The 20,491-nt window shown below is 32.9% G+C and overlaps 1 protein-coding gene across 4 annotated transcripts in view; it reads right to left on the reverse strand.

The window, feature by feature from the left end:
- Ralgapa1 (Ral GTPase activating protein catalytic subunit alpha 1) overlaps positions 1 to 20,491 on the reverse strand; it is a 251,241-nt gene that overhangs the window by 115,643 nt on the left and 115,107 nt on the right. For all 4 annotated transcript variants that reach the window (XM_027929475.2, XM_071607832.1, XM_027929473.3 and 1 more), the window contains exons 18-25: positions 18,686 to 18,810; positions 17,071 to 17,287; positions 15,816 to 15,992; positions 14,950 to 15,102; positions 11,495 to 11,688; positions 11,144 to 11,242; positions 10,442 to 10,597; positions 9,016 to 9,144 (exon numbers count right to left, since the gene is read on the reverse strand). In XM_027929475.2, the coding sequence (XP_027785276.2) occupies positions 9,016 to 9,144; positions 10,442 to 10,597; positions 11,144 to 11,242; positions 11,495 to 11,688; positions 14,950 to 15,102; positions 15,816 to 15,992; positions 17,071 to 17,287; positions 18,686 to 18,810 (1,250 nt within the window). The remainder of the gene's footprint in view (positions 1 to 9,015; positions 9,145 to 10,441; positions 10,598 to 11,143; positions 11,243 to 11,494; positions 11,689 to 14,949; positions 15,103 to 15,815; positions 15,993 to 17,070; positions 17,288 to 18,685; positions 18,811 to 20,491) is intronic.

The raw sequence follows: 20,491 nt of genomic DNA on the forward strand, positions 1-20,491 counted from the left end.
TGGGATAACGTGAAAAGACCAAATTTAAGATTTATCAGAATTGAGGAAGGCACAGAAATATACACCAAAGGAATGCCCAATCTTTTCAATGAAATAATATCAGAAAATTTCTCAAACCTAAAGAAAGAAATGGAAAATCAAATAACAGGCTCACAGGACCCAAATGTACAAAATTACAATAGATCCATACCCAGGCACACTACAATGAAAATGCCTAGCATACAGAACAAGGATAGAATTTTAAAGGCCACAAGAGAAAAGTACCAGATTATATATAGGAGAAAACCAATTCAGATTGCAGCAGATTTCTCAGCCCAGACCCTTAAAGCTAAGAAGTCCTAGAACAACATATACAAAGTTCTAAAAGAAGATGGATGCCAACAAAGAATCTTATGTTCAGCAAAATTAAGCTTCAGATTTGATGACGAAATAAAAACCTTCCATGATGAACAAAAGTTAAAAGAATTTACAACTAGAAAGCCTGCACTACAGAACATTTTCAGCAAAATATTACATGAGGAGGAAATAAAAACAAAACAAAACAATGAAAATCAGCAAAAGGAGGAACTAACTACACTAAATGAAAAGTCATTCAAAGGAGAAAACAAGTCAAGTTAAAAACAAAAAATAAACCAAAATGACTAGGAATATGTATCAAATCAAATCTCAATAATCCTGCATGTTAATGGCCTAAACTAATCAATCAAAAGATAAAGATTGGCAGACTGGAATGAAAAAAAAGACCTAATAATATGCTGTCTTCAAGAGACTCATAAGAAAAAACACCCACAGACAGAAGGTGAAAGGATGGAAAAAAACATACCACTCACATGTACTGCGTAAACAAGCAGAGATTTCCATCCTCATTTCAGATACAATGGACTTCAAGCCAAAGTTAGTCAGGAGGGATAAAGAAGGACATTTCATACTGCTTAAGGGAATCATATATCAGCAAGACATAACAATCATAAATATTTACGTCCCAAACAATGGAGCATTTACGTACATCAAACAAACACTTCTAAATAATACATGATTCTATATTTAGAAGATCCAAAAAACTCCACCAGAGAACTTCTAGAGCTAATAAATGAATTCAGCAAGTAACAGGATATAAAATCAACACCCATAAATCTTTCAATCTCAAGAATCAAATAGACCACAACACAATAACAATGGATGACTTTAGCATACCTCTCTCATTACTGGACAGATATTCCTAACAAAAACTAAACAAAGTAACTATAGAACTAAATAATACAATCAATAATTTAGACTTGACACATATAGAATATTTCATCCATCAACGAGTGAATACTCTTTCTTCTCAGCAGCACATGGATCCTCCTCTAAAATAAACCATATATTATGCCACAAAGCAACTCTTAGTAAATAAAAAAAAATTAGAGATACCACACTGCATTCTATCTGATCACAATCTAATGAAATTAAAAATCAACAATAAAATAAAAAAATAGAAGCTACTCTAACACCTGGAGACTAAATAATATGTTATTGAATGATGAATGGATAGCAGAATAAATAACAGAGGAAATTAAAAAAAATCTTAGAGGTAAATGAGAACACCAATACAAGATATCAAAATCTCTGGGACACTATGAAGGCAGTGCTAAGAGGAAAGTTCATTACATTGAGCTCATTCATTAAAAGAATAAAAAGTCATCAAATAAATGACTTAAAATTACATCACAAAGCTCTAGAAAAAGAACAAGTCAACATCAAAAATAGCAGAAGACAAGAAATAATTAAAACCAGAGCTGAAATCAATGAAATTGAAACAAAAGAAACAACTCAAAAACCTGACAAAGCAAAAAGTTGATTCTTTGAAAAAGTAAATAAAACTGATAAACACTTAGCCATGCTAATGAGGAGAGAGAAAACTCAAGTTACTAAAATTCGTGATGGGAAGAGAAATATTACAACAGACGCTACTAAAATACAAAAGATAATGAGAAACCTATTTTAAAAATTTATACTCCAATCAAATAGAAAATCTCAAATATATCAACAAATTTCAAGAGAAGTATGATCTACCCAAACTGAATCAGGAGGACATACACAATGTAAACACATCAGTTTCAAGCAATGAAATAGAAGATGCTATCAAAACCAACCAACAAAGAAAAGGCCAGAACCAGATGGATTCTCAGCTGAGTTCTACAAGACCTTCAAAGAAGAACTAACACCTATACTCCTCAAATTATTCCATGAAATAGAAAAGGAAAAAACTCTTCCAAACTCATTCTATGAGGCTAGTATCACCCTGATACCAAAACCAGACAAAGATACATCAAGGAAAGAAAACTTGTGACCAATATCCCTGATGAACACATATGCAAAAATTCTCTTATTAAACTCTGGCAAATTGTATACAAAAACATATTAAAAAGATAGTGTTCAAATAGGGTTCATCCCAGGGATACAAGGTTGGGTCTACATACAGAAATCAATAAACATAATTCATCACATAAATAGATTTAAAGGTAAGAATCATATTATCTCAATAAAAGCATTCCACGAAATACAGCAAAACTTCATGTTCAAAAAACTAGAAAAACAGAGATAGTAGGAACATATCTCAACATTACAAAAGCTACCTAACTAAGCCCAAGGGCAACAACATTCTAAATGGAGAAAAACTGAAAGCATTCCCTCTAAAAACTGGAACAAGACAGGGATGACTTCTTTCACCACTTGTATTCAACATAGTTCTTGAAACTCTAGCCAGAGCATTTAGACAGAAGAAAGAAATTAAACAATACAAACAGGAAAAGAAGAACTCAAACAATCACTATTTGCCAAAAACATGATTCTATATTTAGAAGATCCAAAAATTTCCACCACAGAACTTCTAGAGCTAATAAATTAATTCAGCTAATAACAGGATATAAAATCAACACCCATAAATCAAATGCATTTCTATACATCAGTGATGAATCCTCTCAAAGAGAAATTAGGAAAACTAACCCATTCCCATTAGCCTCAAAAAATAAAATAAAATAAAATAAATCTTACAAAAGAGGTGAAAGACATCTACAATGAAAACTACATATCCCTCACACATCAGATACAGCACTAATCTCTAGGGGATATAAAGAACTCAAAAAGGTAACACCAAAAAAACCACAAATAGCCCAATTAATAAATGGGCCAAGGACCCACACAGACACTTCTCAGAAGATGATATACAATCAATCAACAAATATATGAAAAAATGTTCATCATCACTAGCAATTAGAGAAATGCAAATTAAAACCACTCTTAAGATTTCATCTCACTCCAGTCAGAATGGCAGCTATTATGAAGACAAACAACCATAAGTGTTGGCGAAGATGTGGGGGGAAAAGGTACACTCATATACTGCTGGTGGGACTGCAAAGTGATGCAGCCAAAATGGAAAGCAGTATGGAGATTTCTTGGAAAATTGGGAATACAACCACCATTTGACCTAGCTATCCCTCTCCTCGGTCTATAACCAAAGGACTTAAAAACTGTATACTACAGGGACACAGATGCATCAATGTTTATAGCAGCGCAATTCACAATAGCTAAACTGTGGAACAAACCTAGATGCCCTTCAATAGATGAATGGATTAAAAAATGTGGCACATATACACAATGGAATATTACTCAGCAATAAAAGAGAATAAAATCATGGCATTTGCAGGTAAATGGATGGAGTTAGACAAGATAATGCTAAGTGAAGATAGACAATCCCAAATAACCAAATGCTGAATGTTTTCTTTGATATAAGGAGGCTGATTCATAGTGGGGTAGGGAGAGGGAGCATGGGAGGCATAGATGAACTTTAGATAGGGCAGAGGGGTTAGAGGGCAAAGGAGGGAGCATGGGGTTATAAATGATGGTGGAATGTGATGATCATTATTATCCAAAGTACATATATGAAGAGACTAATTGGTGTGAATATACTTTTTATACAACCAGAGATATGAAAAATTGTGCTCTATATGTGTATAAAAATTGTAATGCATTCCACTATCATATATAAATTAAAAAAAAGAAAACTATAGAATACTAAAGAAAGAAACTGAAGAAGACATTAGAAGATGGAAATATCACCCATGTTCTTGGATAGGCAAAATTAATATTATCAAAATGACCGTACTACCAAAAAGCATTATAGAGATTTAATGCAATTCCTATCAAAATTTCAATGTTATTCTTCATAGAAATAGAAAAAGCAATCATGAAATTCATCTGGAAAAATAAGAGACCCAGAATAGCTAAAGCAATCCTTAGCAAGAAGAGTGAAGCAGGAGGCATCATAATACCAGACCTTAAATGATACTACAGAGCTATAATAACAAAAACAGCATTGTATTGGCACCAAAATAGACATGTAGACCAAGCATACAGAATATAAGACATTGTCTTTACAACCCACATAAATAAATATAGGTATCTTCTATTAGACAAAGGTACCCAAAACAGACATTGGAGAAAAGATAGCCTCTTCAACAAATGGTGCTACTAGGAAAATTGGAAATCCACACGTAACAAAATGAAATTAGACCCCTCTTTCATATCCTACACAAAACTCAAAGTGGATCAAGGACCTAGGAATTAGACCAGAGACCCAGAGCCTAATAGAAGAAAAAGTAGGCCCAAATCTTCATCATGTCGAATGAGGCCCCAACTTCCTTAACAAGACTTCTAAAGTGCAGAAAATGAAATCAAGAATCAATAAATGAGATGAATTCAAATTAAAAAGCTTCCACTTAGCAAAGGAAACAAACAATGAGGTATAAAAAGCCTACATTTTGGGAGCAAATTTTTGCCACATGCATGTCAGATACAGCACTAATCTTCAATATATATAAAGTACTCAAAAAACTTAACACCAAACAAACAAACAAACAAACAACCCAGTCAATAAATGGGCTAAGGAGCTGAACAGGTACTTCTCAGAAGATATACAATCAGTCAAGAGAAATACAAAAAACTTCAACATCTCTAGTAATTAGAGGAATACAAATCAAAACTACTCTAAGATTTCATCTCACTCCAGTCAGAATGGCAGTTATCAAGAAACAACAGGGGCAGGGGTTGTGGCTCAGTGGTAGTGAAGTAAGCCAATAAAAACCAAAGGCTGAATGTTTTCTCTGATAAGTGGATGTTAATCCATAATGGGGGTGGTCATGGGATGTGTGGAGGAATTTTGGATGGGGCAAAAGGGAGTGGGGAGGGGACCTGGGGTAGAAAAGATGGTGGAATAAGATGTATATCATTACCATATTATACATGTATGATTACACAAATGTGACTATGCATTTTGTATACCCAGAGAAATGAGAAGTTGTGCTCCATTTGTGCACAATGAGTTGAAATGCACTCTGTTGTCATGTATAACTAATTAGAACAACAACAAAAAAAAAACAGATACCTTTGACACTGGGGCTTAATTCTATTGAAGAACTTTGAGAAAAGCTAAAGGAAATGTGCTGGTACAACTGGCCCACTGAAGAGTAATAGTTTTCACAAAAAGTTAGTAAAAACTGGCACTGGTTTATAAATAAGTCTCTTCTGAGTTCTATCATTTTCACCAGTATCCAAGACTAATAATCTGTGTACACTGATAATACTACAATAAACTTGTAACTTGTTTACTGTCTGTAGTTTGTCTTCCATTTAATCTTTTAGATTAATATATTCATTTAATATTTGCAAGGGACAGGCTCACCATTTCTCTTTGCACTTTAAAATATTTAACTCTTAAGCTAACATAGCATCATAACCTGATCTGCAGCATTCACAACTTTCCAAGATATAATCTAAAGCAGTGCTTCTCAATCTTTAACCAATAATTCTACCAATCATTTGTGATCTAATTAAAATGCATATTTTGCGGGCATGTGGTACATACATTATCCCAACTACCAGGAGGATGAAGCAAAAAGATTACAAGTTTGAGGCCAGCGTGTGCAACTTATTAAGACTTCATCTCAAAAATGAGATAAGAAATGGGCTGGAGTTGTAGCTCAGCTGTAGAGCACTTGCCTCGTACGCGTGAGGCACTGTGTTCAATTCCCAGCACCACATATAAACAAGCAAATAAAATAAAGGTCCATCAACAACAAAATGAGATAAAAAGGACTGGGTTGCAGCTCAGTGGTAGACAGCTTGCCTATCATGTGTGGCTCCCCAGTATTTTCTATCCCCCAAAATGCAGATTCTGATTGAGTAGGTCTGGGATAAGGTCCGAAAATCTGCACTGCTACTAAGTACCTAGATCGTGCCTAATGTTTCTAATGTGCAGACTGCACTTCCAGTAGCAAGGATCTTTAGAACTTTTCTGTTCTGTCTACTACAATCTTGCAGATTAGCCTTTAAACAAAATGTACTGTCACCCTTCTTTGAACACATTTATTATGTCTGTTTACCTCTGCCTGGCATACCTTCCCTTACCTCCATTATACAAATACTATTGATCTTTCAGGGACTTATTCATATGCTTTTTCATTAAAACTGCATCAGATCTATAAACTAATAAAATTCCCAATGATTTCATTTAACAAATTCTTTTATATGATGCATAAAATGTGTCATATAATTCTCCAACCATGTGGCTAAATCCTTATAAAATAATCCCACTAGTCAAGCTATTTCTGTTATAGACAAAGAAACTAAGACACAGAGAAATCAAATAACTCACCCTGGGTCACATGGCTAGTAAGCAGTACAGCTGGGATATGAACCAGGCAGATTGGCTCTAGACTCCATGCTTTTCATCATTATGCTATGTTCCTCCTCTTAGAACATACACTATATTTCATAGTTGTTAAAAAGCTTTCCTATCACCCCAGCTGCAGACTATATCCCTTGAGCACACAGTATATCTAATTTATTCATATCCCTCTATATTCCAGACAAAGGAATTGTTATTCTTTGGATGTGGTTCCCCTCACCCCCAAGGTTTATTTTGGTCCCTAGCATGGTGATGTTGAAAGATGGAACTTTTATGAGGTGGGACGCAGTGGTAGGTAGTTAGGTCACTGGGTTGGGCCATCAAAAGGAATTAATGTAACTCTCATGGGACCCTGAATTCATTGTCACAAGAGGGAGTGATTATAAAGTGTAAGCGTGGGTGCCATATCTGCAATCCCAGTAACTTGGGAGGCTGGGGCAGGAGGATTAAAAATTTGAGGCCAATCTCAGCAACTTACCAAGGAATTCAACAACTTAGCAAGACCCTGTCTCAACATAAAAAATTAAAAAGCCTGAGGATGTAGTTCAATGGTAAAACGCCTTTGGATTCAATCCCCAGTACCAATAAACAAACAAACAAACAAACAAATAAATAAAGTACCAGTCTGGCCCCTCCCTTTGCTATGTCATTTCCCTTTTGCACATACTCCCATAATGATGCCGTCCAGTATGAAGTGATCCAGTCAGGGAGCCCTTGTAAGAGAGCCAGAGCTTTGCTATTTTGGTCTTTCAATCTCCAAAACTGTGAGCTACATAAACGTTTTTTCTTTATATGTTATATGTTTCTTTATATGCTAACTTTCAATCAATCAATCAATATCCACTAATAGGGGCAAGGCCCTGGAAATACCACAATGAAGACAAAATTATTGTTCTTAAGGAACTGAAAAAAGATTATAAAACTAGTTATAGCTGGTGGGGTGGCACACACCTATAATCCCAGAAGCTTGAGAGGCTGAGGCAGGAAGACTGCAATTTCAAAGCTAGCCTCAGCAACTTAGAGAGACCCTAAGCAACTTTGTGAGACTCTGTTTCAAAATAAAAACAGAAAAGGGTTGGGGATGTGGCTCAGTGGTTAAGTGCCCCTAGGTTCAATCCATACTACCAAAACAACAACAACAACAACAACAAAAAAAAACCCCAAAACCAAACCAAAACAACAACAAAACCTAGTCATAAATACTGGTTTTTCTCTTCAATATTTGGACATTTCCTCTAGGTGACTGCATGTAGTTTCATAGCTTTAAACTCCTATCTACCAGCTTTATAAATTTCAGTCCCAACACCTCCCTTGAGCTCTTGACTTGGATATGCAGTATTTCTCCTGACACCTCCTCATGAATATCTAATACACAGTACCTTGCCACGGCACAAATAGAACTCCTTTCATTCACTCTTAGTCTTTTGCAGCTTTCAAAGATATAATCTGTTAAATTGCTTTGCAAGTTTTAAAGTGTTGCCCAAGTATTTTTCTCTTCCATATACACTCAGTTTTTCTAATAGATTTTCAGTTGTTATTTCTCATTTATACATTGCTCCAGGGTGATTCTTCCAAAATATTAATTTCATCAAGTCACTACTTGCTTAAAATATTTCAATGGTTATTCAATCCTTCCTTAGGATAAAATCTGACCTTTTCAGCATTATATACACAGCTAACTGCCTTCGTCTCTAGTTCACCATTGCCACTTACATATGAACATATTTCAGTCATATCCACTTCATTGGCATTTTCTCATGAGCTGTGTTTCATTCAGCTCCATAACTGTGTGAAAAAAAATTCTCACACACAGTGTTAAGAGTACAGTGGGGGCATTTTCCTGGGTTATCTCATTCATTTTTTTTCCCCATTAAATATTTGTCAAATAAAGACTGAATACATTCAATTTGATCAACATCATGATTTGATATTATACACACTGTATAATGATTATTCCCTACTGTTTCTTATTTATCTTTTGATAGCACCCAATGAATGCCCTTTCTTCACTTTCTTCTTTCCCTTAGATTCTTACCTGTTTTGCTTATCAGATGTTACCCATTTTTACAGTCAATTCATCAAGTAATTTTAGTGATTTCTTACACTTCAAAATTTCTTGCTTACATTTTTTAACATACAAGAATCTAACTCAATTAAAACTACGAACTTTGCTCAATATCAGCTTGTTATATTTTATCCACAACAGTTCTTCCTTTGTGGCTCTGTTAGTTGAATCCTGCTTAACAAAAGCTTGTTATATTATGAAGAAAAAATAAATAAAAACTTACATTAAGAAAAGCTGAAGAAGCCACTCTACCAGCTGCTACAATAAAATCCATAATAAGCATTGTGGCACCAGGCAAACCAAGTGAAAAAAATTGAGGTGAGCAGTGCTTGATAATTGTATTGACAATATCCTTAGAATAAAGAAGTAAAGGGAAAAAGAATATCACATATATAATCTTGGGTACCAGCTAATCTATATCCTTAAACATAAATAATATGTGAAACAAAAAAGTAATAATTGTACATTGGATGACTAATTGGAGACTAATTGAATTCTTCCAAAAAATACATAAACTTAAAACAAATTTGTTTTAACTGACAAAGCCTATGACATTTTTTTCCACACTAGATAGCAGAAAAGACTTGTCACTTCGAGGGTTAATGCCTACACATATAAAACTGAACAACAGAGTAGCATCTTCTGCTACCTATTTGTCTCCAACTGATAACTTTCATCTCTGAACCCACATGACTTGCTATGTGGCAACTGTGGAGATTCTCTTTTTTTATATAGAGTCCTTAAATAATAGATGTTCAACTTTGGAAATCTAGAAGTGGGTACATTTAAAGGGAATGTTCCTGGTTATTCATTCACTATGTTTTTGGCATTTAGTATGAGGATTCAGTGGATTTGGTCATATTACTCAATTTAACCTATTTTAAACAAAAGCTCTCTCTAGTAACTAATAGTGTCAATTTATTTGAGATATGTTTATAGGGTTAGAAACTGTGATTACTTTAGATTAATGCTAGAAGTGTTTTCAGAAAGAAATATAATTACCATCTTTTAATATTAACAGTACTCTCGTAGTGACCTACAAGTCAAGTTTCAATCACATAAGGATAAAAATATTTAATTACTTTGACTTGTAATCTCCCATACTTTTTAGTTTTATAGCCAATATCAAGACTCCTGAATAATGTTCTGGTTATATTTATGACTATTTAATGATTATAACTGATACAATTGCAAAGTCAATATAATTGTAACCATGTTACTATAATTGGTGGTAATAAGAAAAAGTAGAAAAAAACAGCTCTGACTACTGTAAGATGAGGTGAACAAATTCATATGCTTCAAATATCAACTATCAATTATAAAATGTCTAGTAATAGGGACTATGGGGCATCACAGAAAGATATTGTCAATTTAAGCAAAGAATGATTTAACCTCTTCAAAAAGTAAACTAGTTGGTATAACATTAAAGTTGGAGGAACACTCAAATCAACCCCCTAACCCATAAAATGGCTTATTTTCAACCATGCTTTAAGAACAAATAAGGTCTTAAAATGGAATCAAACTCTATATAAACTGCTATATACAGGAGCTAGTTTTAATTCTAGATCTTAAAAATCAAAAGTTAAACAGAATTAAGAATTAAGGATAAACAGATAAAATAATTTCTTAGAAGGGATATATATATTTACCTGATCAATATGAAGTAACCCACAATGCATTATATTGTAGAAATGTGTTAGAAAATCTCTATTTGGAGATACATCTTGTCTTCTTTTCATTGTATTACAAATGAGCTTATAAGCATGTAATTTACCTTGTTTATATTTATCAGTCAACATGGTTGCCTAAATTAAAAAATCAGTTTTAATACTCAAAAACAAATATTGTTTCTTAGATATTTAATTGAATATAGCAAATAATATATCTGTTTTCATTTATTTCTATGTTGGTTTAATTTCTTTAATAAACCAAACCTCGGGGCTACTGAGACTACTGTTATTATCCAAAATGTTATAATGTAGGGGTGAAAAAATCACAAAGGATTCCACTTAGAAAAATACCTCAAATTTCAAATACTACTTTTAAAAAAATTAAAACTCTGAAATATACACAGCATATTCTGTCATACAACTGAAGGTCTATTTTTTACTTAAATACAATACAAATATAATTTTCTATATTCACTTTTGCTTTATTAAATACATAAAAACAACGTATCCTATAATTCTGGCATGCCTACTCTCCTCTCTTAAATAACGCTCAATGACTTCCTAAAAATACTAGCTAAAAACTAAGTGCTTTAGAAGACCATATAATAGTCCAAATTTTATAAACTGTTTCAAACTTATTAAATGATAATTTAAAATTAATATTTTATATATTAAGCTTACCTTAAAAAGCCAAGGTGTAAGAATTCTTAACGGAGGAATCAAAACTGGTGGAGAAGGGGAAGTCAGGTTATCTGTTGAAATGCCGAGGTTATCTCTAATCTGTAATTTTCAAAAAAAAAAGGGGACAAGACTATGAAAACTATTTTCTCTTTCAGTTTGCTTTACCTTAAACTAAAGTTCAAACTCAGGTTCAAAACACATATTTAACTATAGTTAAGTGACTTCACCATGCTGGATACCAGTTTATCTATAGGAAGGTGTGCATGTAACAATGTTCTCTAAGCTTTTTCTATTTCTTAATACTTTATTTTTCTTGTCTTTTTCTTTTATATCCTTTATTGTCTTTTTTACCTTGGCTAGATTCTGCCAAAGTTCACAGAGGTAATCAAAAACTTGAGCATGTATTTCAGGATCCATAATTGCATTGACATCTCCCAAAATGCCTAGCATTCTTCGCCACATAACAGTAGCAACATCAGCATGCCATCCAGTGAGAGTACCCCCTGCCATCACACTACAACATTCAGATGGAAATTCACTAATTTCTATAGAAAAAAAAAAATACAATTGTGTTAGTAATTTCCAGAGAATTGATAGCAAAAACCAAAAAGAACTTAAATTAACAATCTTAAATATCTACAGAAGTGAATAAAAGAAATGTGAATGTACCTAAGTTTTGTTTTTTCCTGAGAAGGTCAAGACCTCACCAATTCATAATTCCCTATTATGGCAATAATTACAATAGTGCTTCTAACTAGATATACATATGGATACCACTCACTGGGCAAATACCAGATGGAGAAATTTCTTTGATATATACATTAATTTTCACTTTTATCTAACAACTCCTTCTTGTTATTTCATCAAGTTAATAGAAAATCTCAGGGTAAAAGTAGTTCTTAAATGAAGTCTTCATAAACCTATTCCTTGTAGTTAAAACTTCCAAAGAAATATATTTATTTATGTGCTTCACAATGAAGCTATTCCTAACAGTAAGAGGTATCACAATGGCACAAAAATGATAATTTTATTAAAATTCAAGGCTAATAAAAACCACCATACTTCTTTTACTTATTAATACCAGCAAGATCAAAAGTAATAAATACATGGTCCTCACATCATTTCTGCCACTGATTATGTGTTAAACAAGTTGATAACTTCACAGAGTCTATACTTTCTCATCTATAAAATGGATGGTTTAGCTAGATTATCATTATTGTCTTCTAGCTCTAAAAAAATACATTACTCAATATATGATCTGTTCTTCTGTTCAATGTATAGAACACCATTAAAGGTCAATAAAGATTCCAATGCATCTAAAGAATTTGGGGAACTAAAAATTTTGCAGAACGAAATAATCATAAGTTTATGATTTTTTGTATTTGATAATACCCCAATCTGTTGATAATTTACGCTAAATTCACTCTTAGTATATCCTTTATTTGCAATGCTTTAATTTTCTCTCTGCAGGTAAAGTATACAGTAACTGACTGTATTATTAAGAAACTAAATAATTAAGGCTGGGGTTGTAGCTTAGTGGTAGAGCACCTGCCTCACATGTGTGAGGCCCTGGGTTTGATCTTCAGTGTCATATAAAAATAAATAAGTACAAATAAAGATATTGTGTCCATCTACAACTAAAAAATATTTTTAAAAAGATACTAAATAATTAATATTTCTCCATAATAAAAAATAGGCTTCTGGTGTAAAGCCACTAAAACAGAATACAAAAAACACTGACATTCTAACCATTGCTATAATGCCTTTCTATTTTACAGTACCTTTATAATATAGAAGGGAATCAACTAATTTGTCTCTAACTTATCCTTCGCAAGTAAAGCTAACAAAATTTTTAAACAATTAAAAGGTAAGCAACCGCTGAGTGCAGTGGGGCATGCCTGTAATCTCAGCAGCTTGGGAGAATGGGGCAGAAGAATTGCAAGACTCAAAGCTAGCCTCAGCAAAAGTGAGGCGCTAAGCAACTTAGTGAGACTCTATCTCTAAATAAAATACAAAATAGGGCTGGGAATGTGATTTAGTGGTTGTGTTCCTCTGAGTTCAATCCCTGGTACCAAAAAAAAAAGGTAAGCAATGATGCCTCAATAAATTCTGGATGGAGTTGTTGGTGTAGGGTGGCTATAAGAACACTGTAGGGACAACTGAGGATATTTGACTATGGAACAAAAAAACAATAAAGTTTCAATGTTAAATATTATGAATGAGGACATTCCACTGTAGTTATACATAAAATGAACACTTAGCACATATCACTGAAGTATTTAGATGTGAAGGGTCTGCTATCTTGAAATTCCCTCTTAAGTAGTCCAGCAAAGGAAAAGGAAGGCACATATACATATTGTGTATATATGTTCATATGTGTAGATACAGATAAAGGAAAAAATATTAAAAACTAGGGAATTTGTGAGGACTTATGGGTTTTCACTTTACTAGTCTAAATTAAAAAAAAAACTTTTTTGTAGTTGTAGATGGATATAATGCCTTTATTTTATTTGTTTATTTTTATGTGGTGCTGAGGATCAAACCCAGTGCCTCATGCATGCTAGGCAAACACTTTGGCACTGAGCTACAGCCCCAGCCCTATAAGTTTAAAATTTTTAACAAACAATTAGGGGGTACTATAAAAACAAATAAAAACCTGAAGGTCAAAATAAGGAAAAGTTCAAAATTAATCCACAAACTAGAAAAATAGAGCTATGTGACTGCACATTAGGAATGAGCACCTTAAAAAAACCAAAATAGTTATTAAACAAACAAACAAACCAACAAACATACAGGTTTAAATTTCTTCCTTTGGTCAGACAATAAATGTGTTGCATTAACAATAAAAACTGACTTTTCATAGTAGTTATTACAAATATTTCATCAACTATGTCTTTGACTAAAGTTTTTGGTACATTTGCAAAATGTCTATCTCATACTTGTAACATCATGCAGGAATTAGTAAACCTAACTTTTCTTTTTTAACTTGTAGTTTCTGAGGTTCTCCAAGTCACTTTTTAAACATTTTTTTAAAAATGTTTTTAGTTATAGATGGACACAATACCTTTTTTTTTTTTTTATGTGGAGCCGGGGATTGAACCCAGTGCCTCACACATGCTAGGCAAACGCTCTACCACTGAGCCACAACCCTGGCGCCCCCAAGTCACTTTTTAAATATATACTTAAAAATAAAAATATTTGGACTGTCTACTTTTTTAAAAATATTTTTTAGTTGTAAAGGGATCTTTTATTTATTTATTTATTTATATGCGGTGCTGAGGATCGAACCCAGGGCCTCACACATGCCAGGCAAGTGCTCTACCACTGAGCCACAACCCCAGCCCAATGGACTGCTTACTTTTAAAGTTTAGTTGAATACCCACAAAGTCAAAAATCAATAAAAAAAATTATTGATGATCAAAACTGTTGCACTGAAAGCTTGATTAGTAAGCAATAATACTCCAGTGAGTCAGTAGGATCTTCAAATATAATATTAAGAGTAATGATACCAATTATGTATTTTAAATTTTAGGAAATAGCACTGTATCAATAAATAACATAACATAAAAATAATACTATCACTAATTCCAAGACTATAATCAACTATGATAAAATGAGCAAAAATCAGTATAAATAGCTTTCTTTAAAAGCTAGAAAAAATGATATAATAAAAATTTCTAAGAGTCAGAAATGTCTGAACATTTATAATAATCATACATAATCAAATTTAAGATGACTTATTTAAGATCTTTTAACACTAATGTTTTGAAAGGAAAAATGGCAAATATCTAATTTCCAAGTATTGCCTAGATCATCTGGTGTTTGAAGAACGGAGTGGTGGAGTTTCTCATCAAGCTGTAGATCCTTCTGTTCCATGTGGTCTATATTCAATGTAGAAGGGGAAGGTGTCTGTGACCTGGATCCCACAGCTGAATGGACTGGAGAAGCACTTTCTGAGCCTGTAAGTATAATTTCATAAAATTACCATGAAGTACTCTTCAATACCTTTCCCTAAGATATAATACTTAAAATCCCAATAACAATACTTCAAAAGATTAAGCATATGAACTGGCCAAGGTTAACAAAACCATTATAATGTACAAGCTTTTGCATCTAGGTACCCCATCTCATACTACCGTAGGACTAACATAAAATCAGAGCCATCAGTAAAAATAAGAATATCTACTCCCATTCTTATCCCAGCTATAGAAACTCAGGTACCTAGGATAAATTAATACTGTATAGAACTACTGACGGTAGTTGTATAGTGCTGCTAGTGCTAGGCAAGTAGCTGAAACATTAAATTCTTTTCTTTCTACTTTAAGCTTTTTCTAGCAGAGAAATATCAATATTTTAAAGTTGACAATAGCCAAATTTTACCCTTTTGTTATTTCTTTCTATACAGCAAAACCCAATATAAATTAAACATGTGTTTGTGTATCTTAATTCTTCAAAAGTGTGGTTCTATATATTATGTAATTCTTAAAACTAGCACAACAAATGACTAAAAAAGTATATACAAAGCTATATCACTTGTATCATATATCATAATAATCATATAATCATATAATCACATATCAAAATCATGAATAATCATACATGATAATCATATGAATGATAATCATAGGATCCATCTAAACTCAATTACAACATATAAAGGTGATAAATTTACCAGTAACTGTTGCAACTTCAGCAGAGAAAGCCTGTTGATTGAGACTGCTTGTTTCAGAATCTATATGAAGTGTGGTTAGACTAGCTACTTCCTGCTCTTCAGCACTTTGATGATGGCCAGAACATGAATCCACATCAACAGATGATGGAATTCCAGTGTCAGCTCCAAAGCCAAAGTCTATAAGGAAGAAAGAATATATGAATCCCAGTTATAAAACAAAAATATTTATATAAAAGACAGCTGAATCACCAAAAAGACCAAACATTAACATTTCCCCTAAACTTCTATTTATAATTTATTGTATCTACATAGACATGATACGTCATCACTATTCTTATTCATGTTTTCTGCTGGCTAGTAACATAATGTTTTTCAAACATTTTATAATCTCTAGCACAGGAAATATACAAATTATACATATAGGATAAAAATCATCTTTCTTTTAAATCATGTTTTATCTGGAATTAATATACAATCAATCCACAAAGGGAGGAATTACATAATTCGCCAATGCATCTCCTAGCTCTTCACAAAATTGATTGCCAAGGTTTTTACTTTTTCTTTTTAATTTTGGTGCCAAGTATAATAGAAAATAACAGCAGAATAACTATGTGGTAGTGATACAGTAACAAGCTATATCACTGATGTTATTTTCTTTTTTTACCCAGGAATTGAACTCAGGGGTACTCAACCACTGATCCACATCCCCAGCCCTATTTTGTATTTTATTTAGAGACAGGGTCTCAATGAGTTGCTAAGTGCCTCACTATTGCCGAGACTGGCTTTAAACTCGCAATCCTCCTGTCTCAGCTTCCCAAGCTGCTGGGATTACAGGCGTGTGCAACCACACCCAGCTGATGTTATTTTAACATAAAACAATAATTCAAGAAATGTTCTGGGTAATGTAGCACTGCACATAACTGGTCAGTGGTTCCCAAATATGACTACATGAAATAGTAGCAAGTCATAACCATAACCGTTCTTTATTTTAATATAAAGTTCATCTGGTCTTAAAATTATAATTTGTTTTTGAAAGGGCAGAATTGTTTTTTAAATGCACTTAGTTTGGCACTTAGTCTCAACCTAAGATGATTCCCTAAAACTTCCTTTGGAATTTTACTGGAAAATGAAATCAAAATATGCAGGATCAACTGCCTGAGTAACTTTGGAAAGGAAGATGACTGCTATATAATTCATAAGTCAGTCTTGAACAGACAATACAAAACATACTACTCAAATGTTAAAAGATACTTGCTGTCGAATTTTCGGCCATCATATTGGAAAGCACTGAAAGAATCCGAATGACTATCTGAGCTGATAAGATCACTGCTCCCTGCACTAGCAGGAGAAGTCCATTCCGAAGGCACACCAGGGTCATCAATAGGGCGCATCTGATTCTGTTTGTTTAGAATATCAGGGAGGTCTTTGGGAATTTCAAGGCTACCTGGACTACTTCCTCTTCTTGTCATAGTCTAAAAATTCAAGAAACATTTAAACATTAAAAAAAATGTATTCTCATTAAACATCTGAAACCTTTAATTTCCAAGACAATCATCACATTCAGTTCTGAGACTTAGGGCCTACAAGAGGAGAGGGAAACATACTCATTAAGCAATTTATATAAGGGCTGGATCTGGTGCCTACACCAATGTTGATCTACCTAAAGCAAAGCTTCAGTAGGATCCATGCAGTAAATTCAAATTAAACAGAATTAAGAGTGAAGTATTTAACAGGAAAAAGCAGCAGTAAATAGAAGAGAGAATGGGTAAGAAGGAAGAATGATGTCTAAAAAGTCATTCTATAATGATTCTACAATGATTTTTACCCACTCAAGAAAAAAAAAAAATAGGGGCTGAGGTTGTGGCTCATCGGTGGAGCGCTTGTCTAGTGTGTGCGAGGCCCTGGGTTCAACCCTCGGCACCACATAAAAATAAACAAATAAAGGTATTGTGTCCAACTACAACTAAAAAATAAATTTTAAAAAAAGAAAAAAATTAAACTTAAAAAAAGATAAGTCACCAAAAATTTGAAACTCAAATGGAGTATGACCAATCCCATACATACTCATCCTCCCCGAACAATTAAGCATTATTAGGAATAAGACATTGCCATTATCTTCAAAATAAAGAAAACTTTAAAGTCTATTCCAAAGTTATCTGGAATGATTAAGCAATATTTGCATTATGAAAACCATGGGAGGTGGGCCACATGACCTCTAATGTTATCTTTCCTATTGACATTGGCAACTGGCACCAAGGTGGGACCAAGTAGGGGGAACTAGGAAGGTAGTGGCTTAAATCTACTATTTGAACAAACAGATATTTCAATATTCTTTTAGTGAAAACTACAAGCCTGCTTGTTTTATATCTCTGGATTAAAAAGTATTACAAAAATGTAATTTTAAAAACCTTAACTTAAAAAAAGTGTTAAGGTGAAGCTATTCTTTTTTTTTCCCTCTCACCTCAGATTGGGTAGAGAGAAATGATGGGAGGGGAAGGGAAAGAAGGGGAGGGGATGGGGGGAAAGGAAGGATAATAGAATGAAATAGACATTATTATTGATGTGTGTATATACGTGACCGCATGACCAATGTGATTCTGCAACCTGTACACTCAGAAAAATGAGAAATTATATCCCATCTGGTTCAAACGTATAATATGTCAAGGTCATTGTACTGTCATGTATAATTAACTAAAACAAATAAAAAAATTTTAAAAAATTTTAAAAAGGTTAAATATGGGAGAAGGTTGTTTTAAAAGAAAATTTCCACATATGCATTAGATGCATATATATGTACACAGATACATATATTCTGGTTCTCTTAAGTTTCCTGTTTGAAACCAAATAAATAAAATAGAAATATAACTTACCGAGGCATTACCACTTCGAAGTCGTTCTGCTATAAACTCATCCATCAGATCAGGAACATTAGCACTGCTGCTGCCAATATCACTATTAAGAGGAGGCAGTTTGGAGCTCATGTCCTCTTTATTGACTAAAAGCAAATAAATAACTATATATAGTGAGGAAAAATTTAACTGCACTTTCTAAACTTAAATAACTCAAAGTACCTATGCCATATCAATTATTTTGCCAAACATGCACTTATGAATAATTTTCCTTCTTTTAGATTTAATTTTAAGAATTAGTAAATTGATATTTATTTTATTCAACTAAGCAGATGTTAGTCAATCTTCAGTATAACCTTAAACAGCAAGAAAGCTTACAGATAAGCACTAGCTGAAGTCAGGTTAATATTGCCTTTAAAGAAACTGGTATATTTATTTATCTATCTTCCTGCCTATGTGTTTCTATTTAGAGACTTAATAATTTATTATTTTCCCCCAAAGAATATTTGCAAGAAATATATCCCTTCAATCTATGCAAATCTCAATGGGACACAAGTACATTTAAGTTTGGATATTTATAAATAAAAATTCTATGATTTTCATAGAATGTTGTTTCTATCCACTAAAAAAAAAAATCTAATTTTAGTACAGGAAAAAAGATGTTCATCTTTACAAAAGCTTAAAAAATTATAAAAATCATTTTGATTTTTTTAAATGACTACATTATGATTTATATTACAAGAAAATTTTAACTTTGGAAACTAACTTACTGAAAGTAAGTATATCACTGCTATTGCTATTTGAAATTAATCTCTCTGAAAACGAAAAGCAAATCAGCACTGTTTATATTCCTACGAAACTACAAAGCATTTCAGAATAAGAAAATGTACTGGTCAGAATTCATTGTGAAATACCATTGTCTTTATATTACTGGCCAGGCTTTGCTAAGCTGTCAAATACTGCCCTCAGGTGGCATTAATGGCTCAATGCAAGATGCATTATACAGCGTTGTTAATCATGCTAACAAAACCATGTTAAAAACAAATAAAATCAAAACCTACCTTACTGCTGAAAGTTAATTTTCTATATCTGTTAAGTTATTTTAACTTTGAATCAAGATAAAACAGTTATCATAATCTTGCTTTCTTTCTGTAATCTGTCCACAGAGGTTCCATAATTAAATTAGGATTAACTTCATGAAACCTTTATGCACATTTAAAATATCAGAAAAAAGAAAGTAATGATAAGTGTTTCAATTACATGACTTGCATTCAAATGAATGCAACACTAAAAGCTTACGGCATGTTTGGAAGTGACTTAAAAATTATTAAATTCATTTTGAAAATTAACAAATAATTTCTTAGTCAATGACCAGTTAACTATATGTAGGTGTTGATTGTAGGCCTTGATACTTATTATGTTATTAGATGTCAAAGTAATTTTCACCAAGAAAAAATATAAAACCACATAATTCAACAGTAAAAACAAATGAACCCAATTAGATACAGCTAGTGCCCTGTTAAAAATAAACATAGCTGGGCAAGAGAGAAAGCATAATGACTCCTTAGTAAACTTGAATTTCAAGACTCATGTGATACATACTAAGGAAAATATCTGATTTAGGTAGCCTTTGAAAGGTCATTAAATTTTTCCTGTATCTTCCTCTTTTCTAACTTGTTGTTCAGCAGCAAAGAGGTTTAACTAAATGCCTTATAAGGGAAATTAGTAATTTAAATAAACATCTTATGCTGGGAAAAATACAGCTGGGGAAAGGCGCATGCATAACCAAACAGAGAGAAAGCAGTGACCATCCCAAAGCTCTTTGAT

This window comes from Marmota flaviventris, chromosome 2 (genome assembly GCF_047511675.1).
Source record: "Marmota flaviventris isolate mMarFla1 chromosome 2, mMarFla1.hap1, whole genome shotgun sequence".
NCBI lineage: Eukaryota > Metazoa > Chordata > Mammalia > Rodentia > Sciuridae > Marmota > Marmota flaviventris.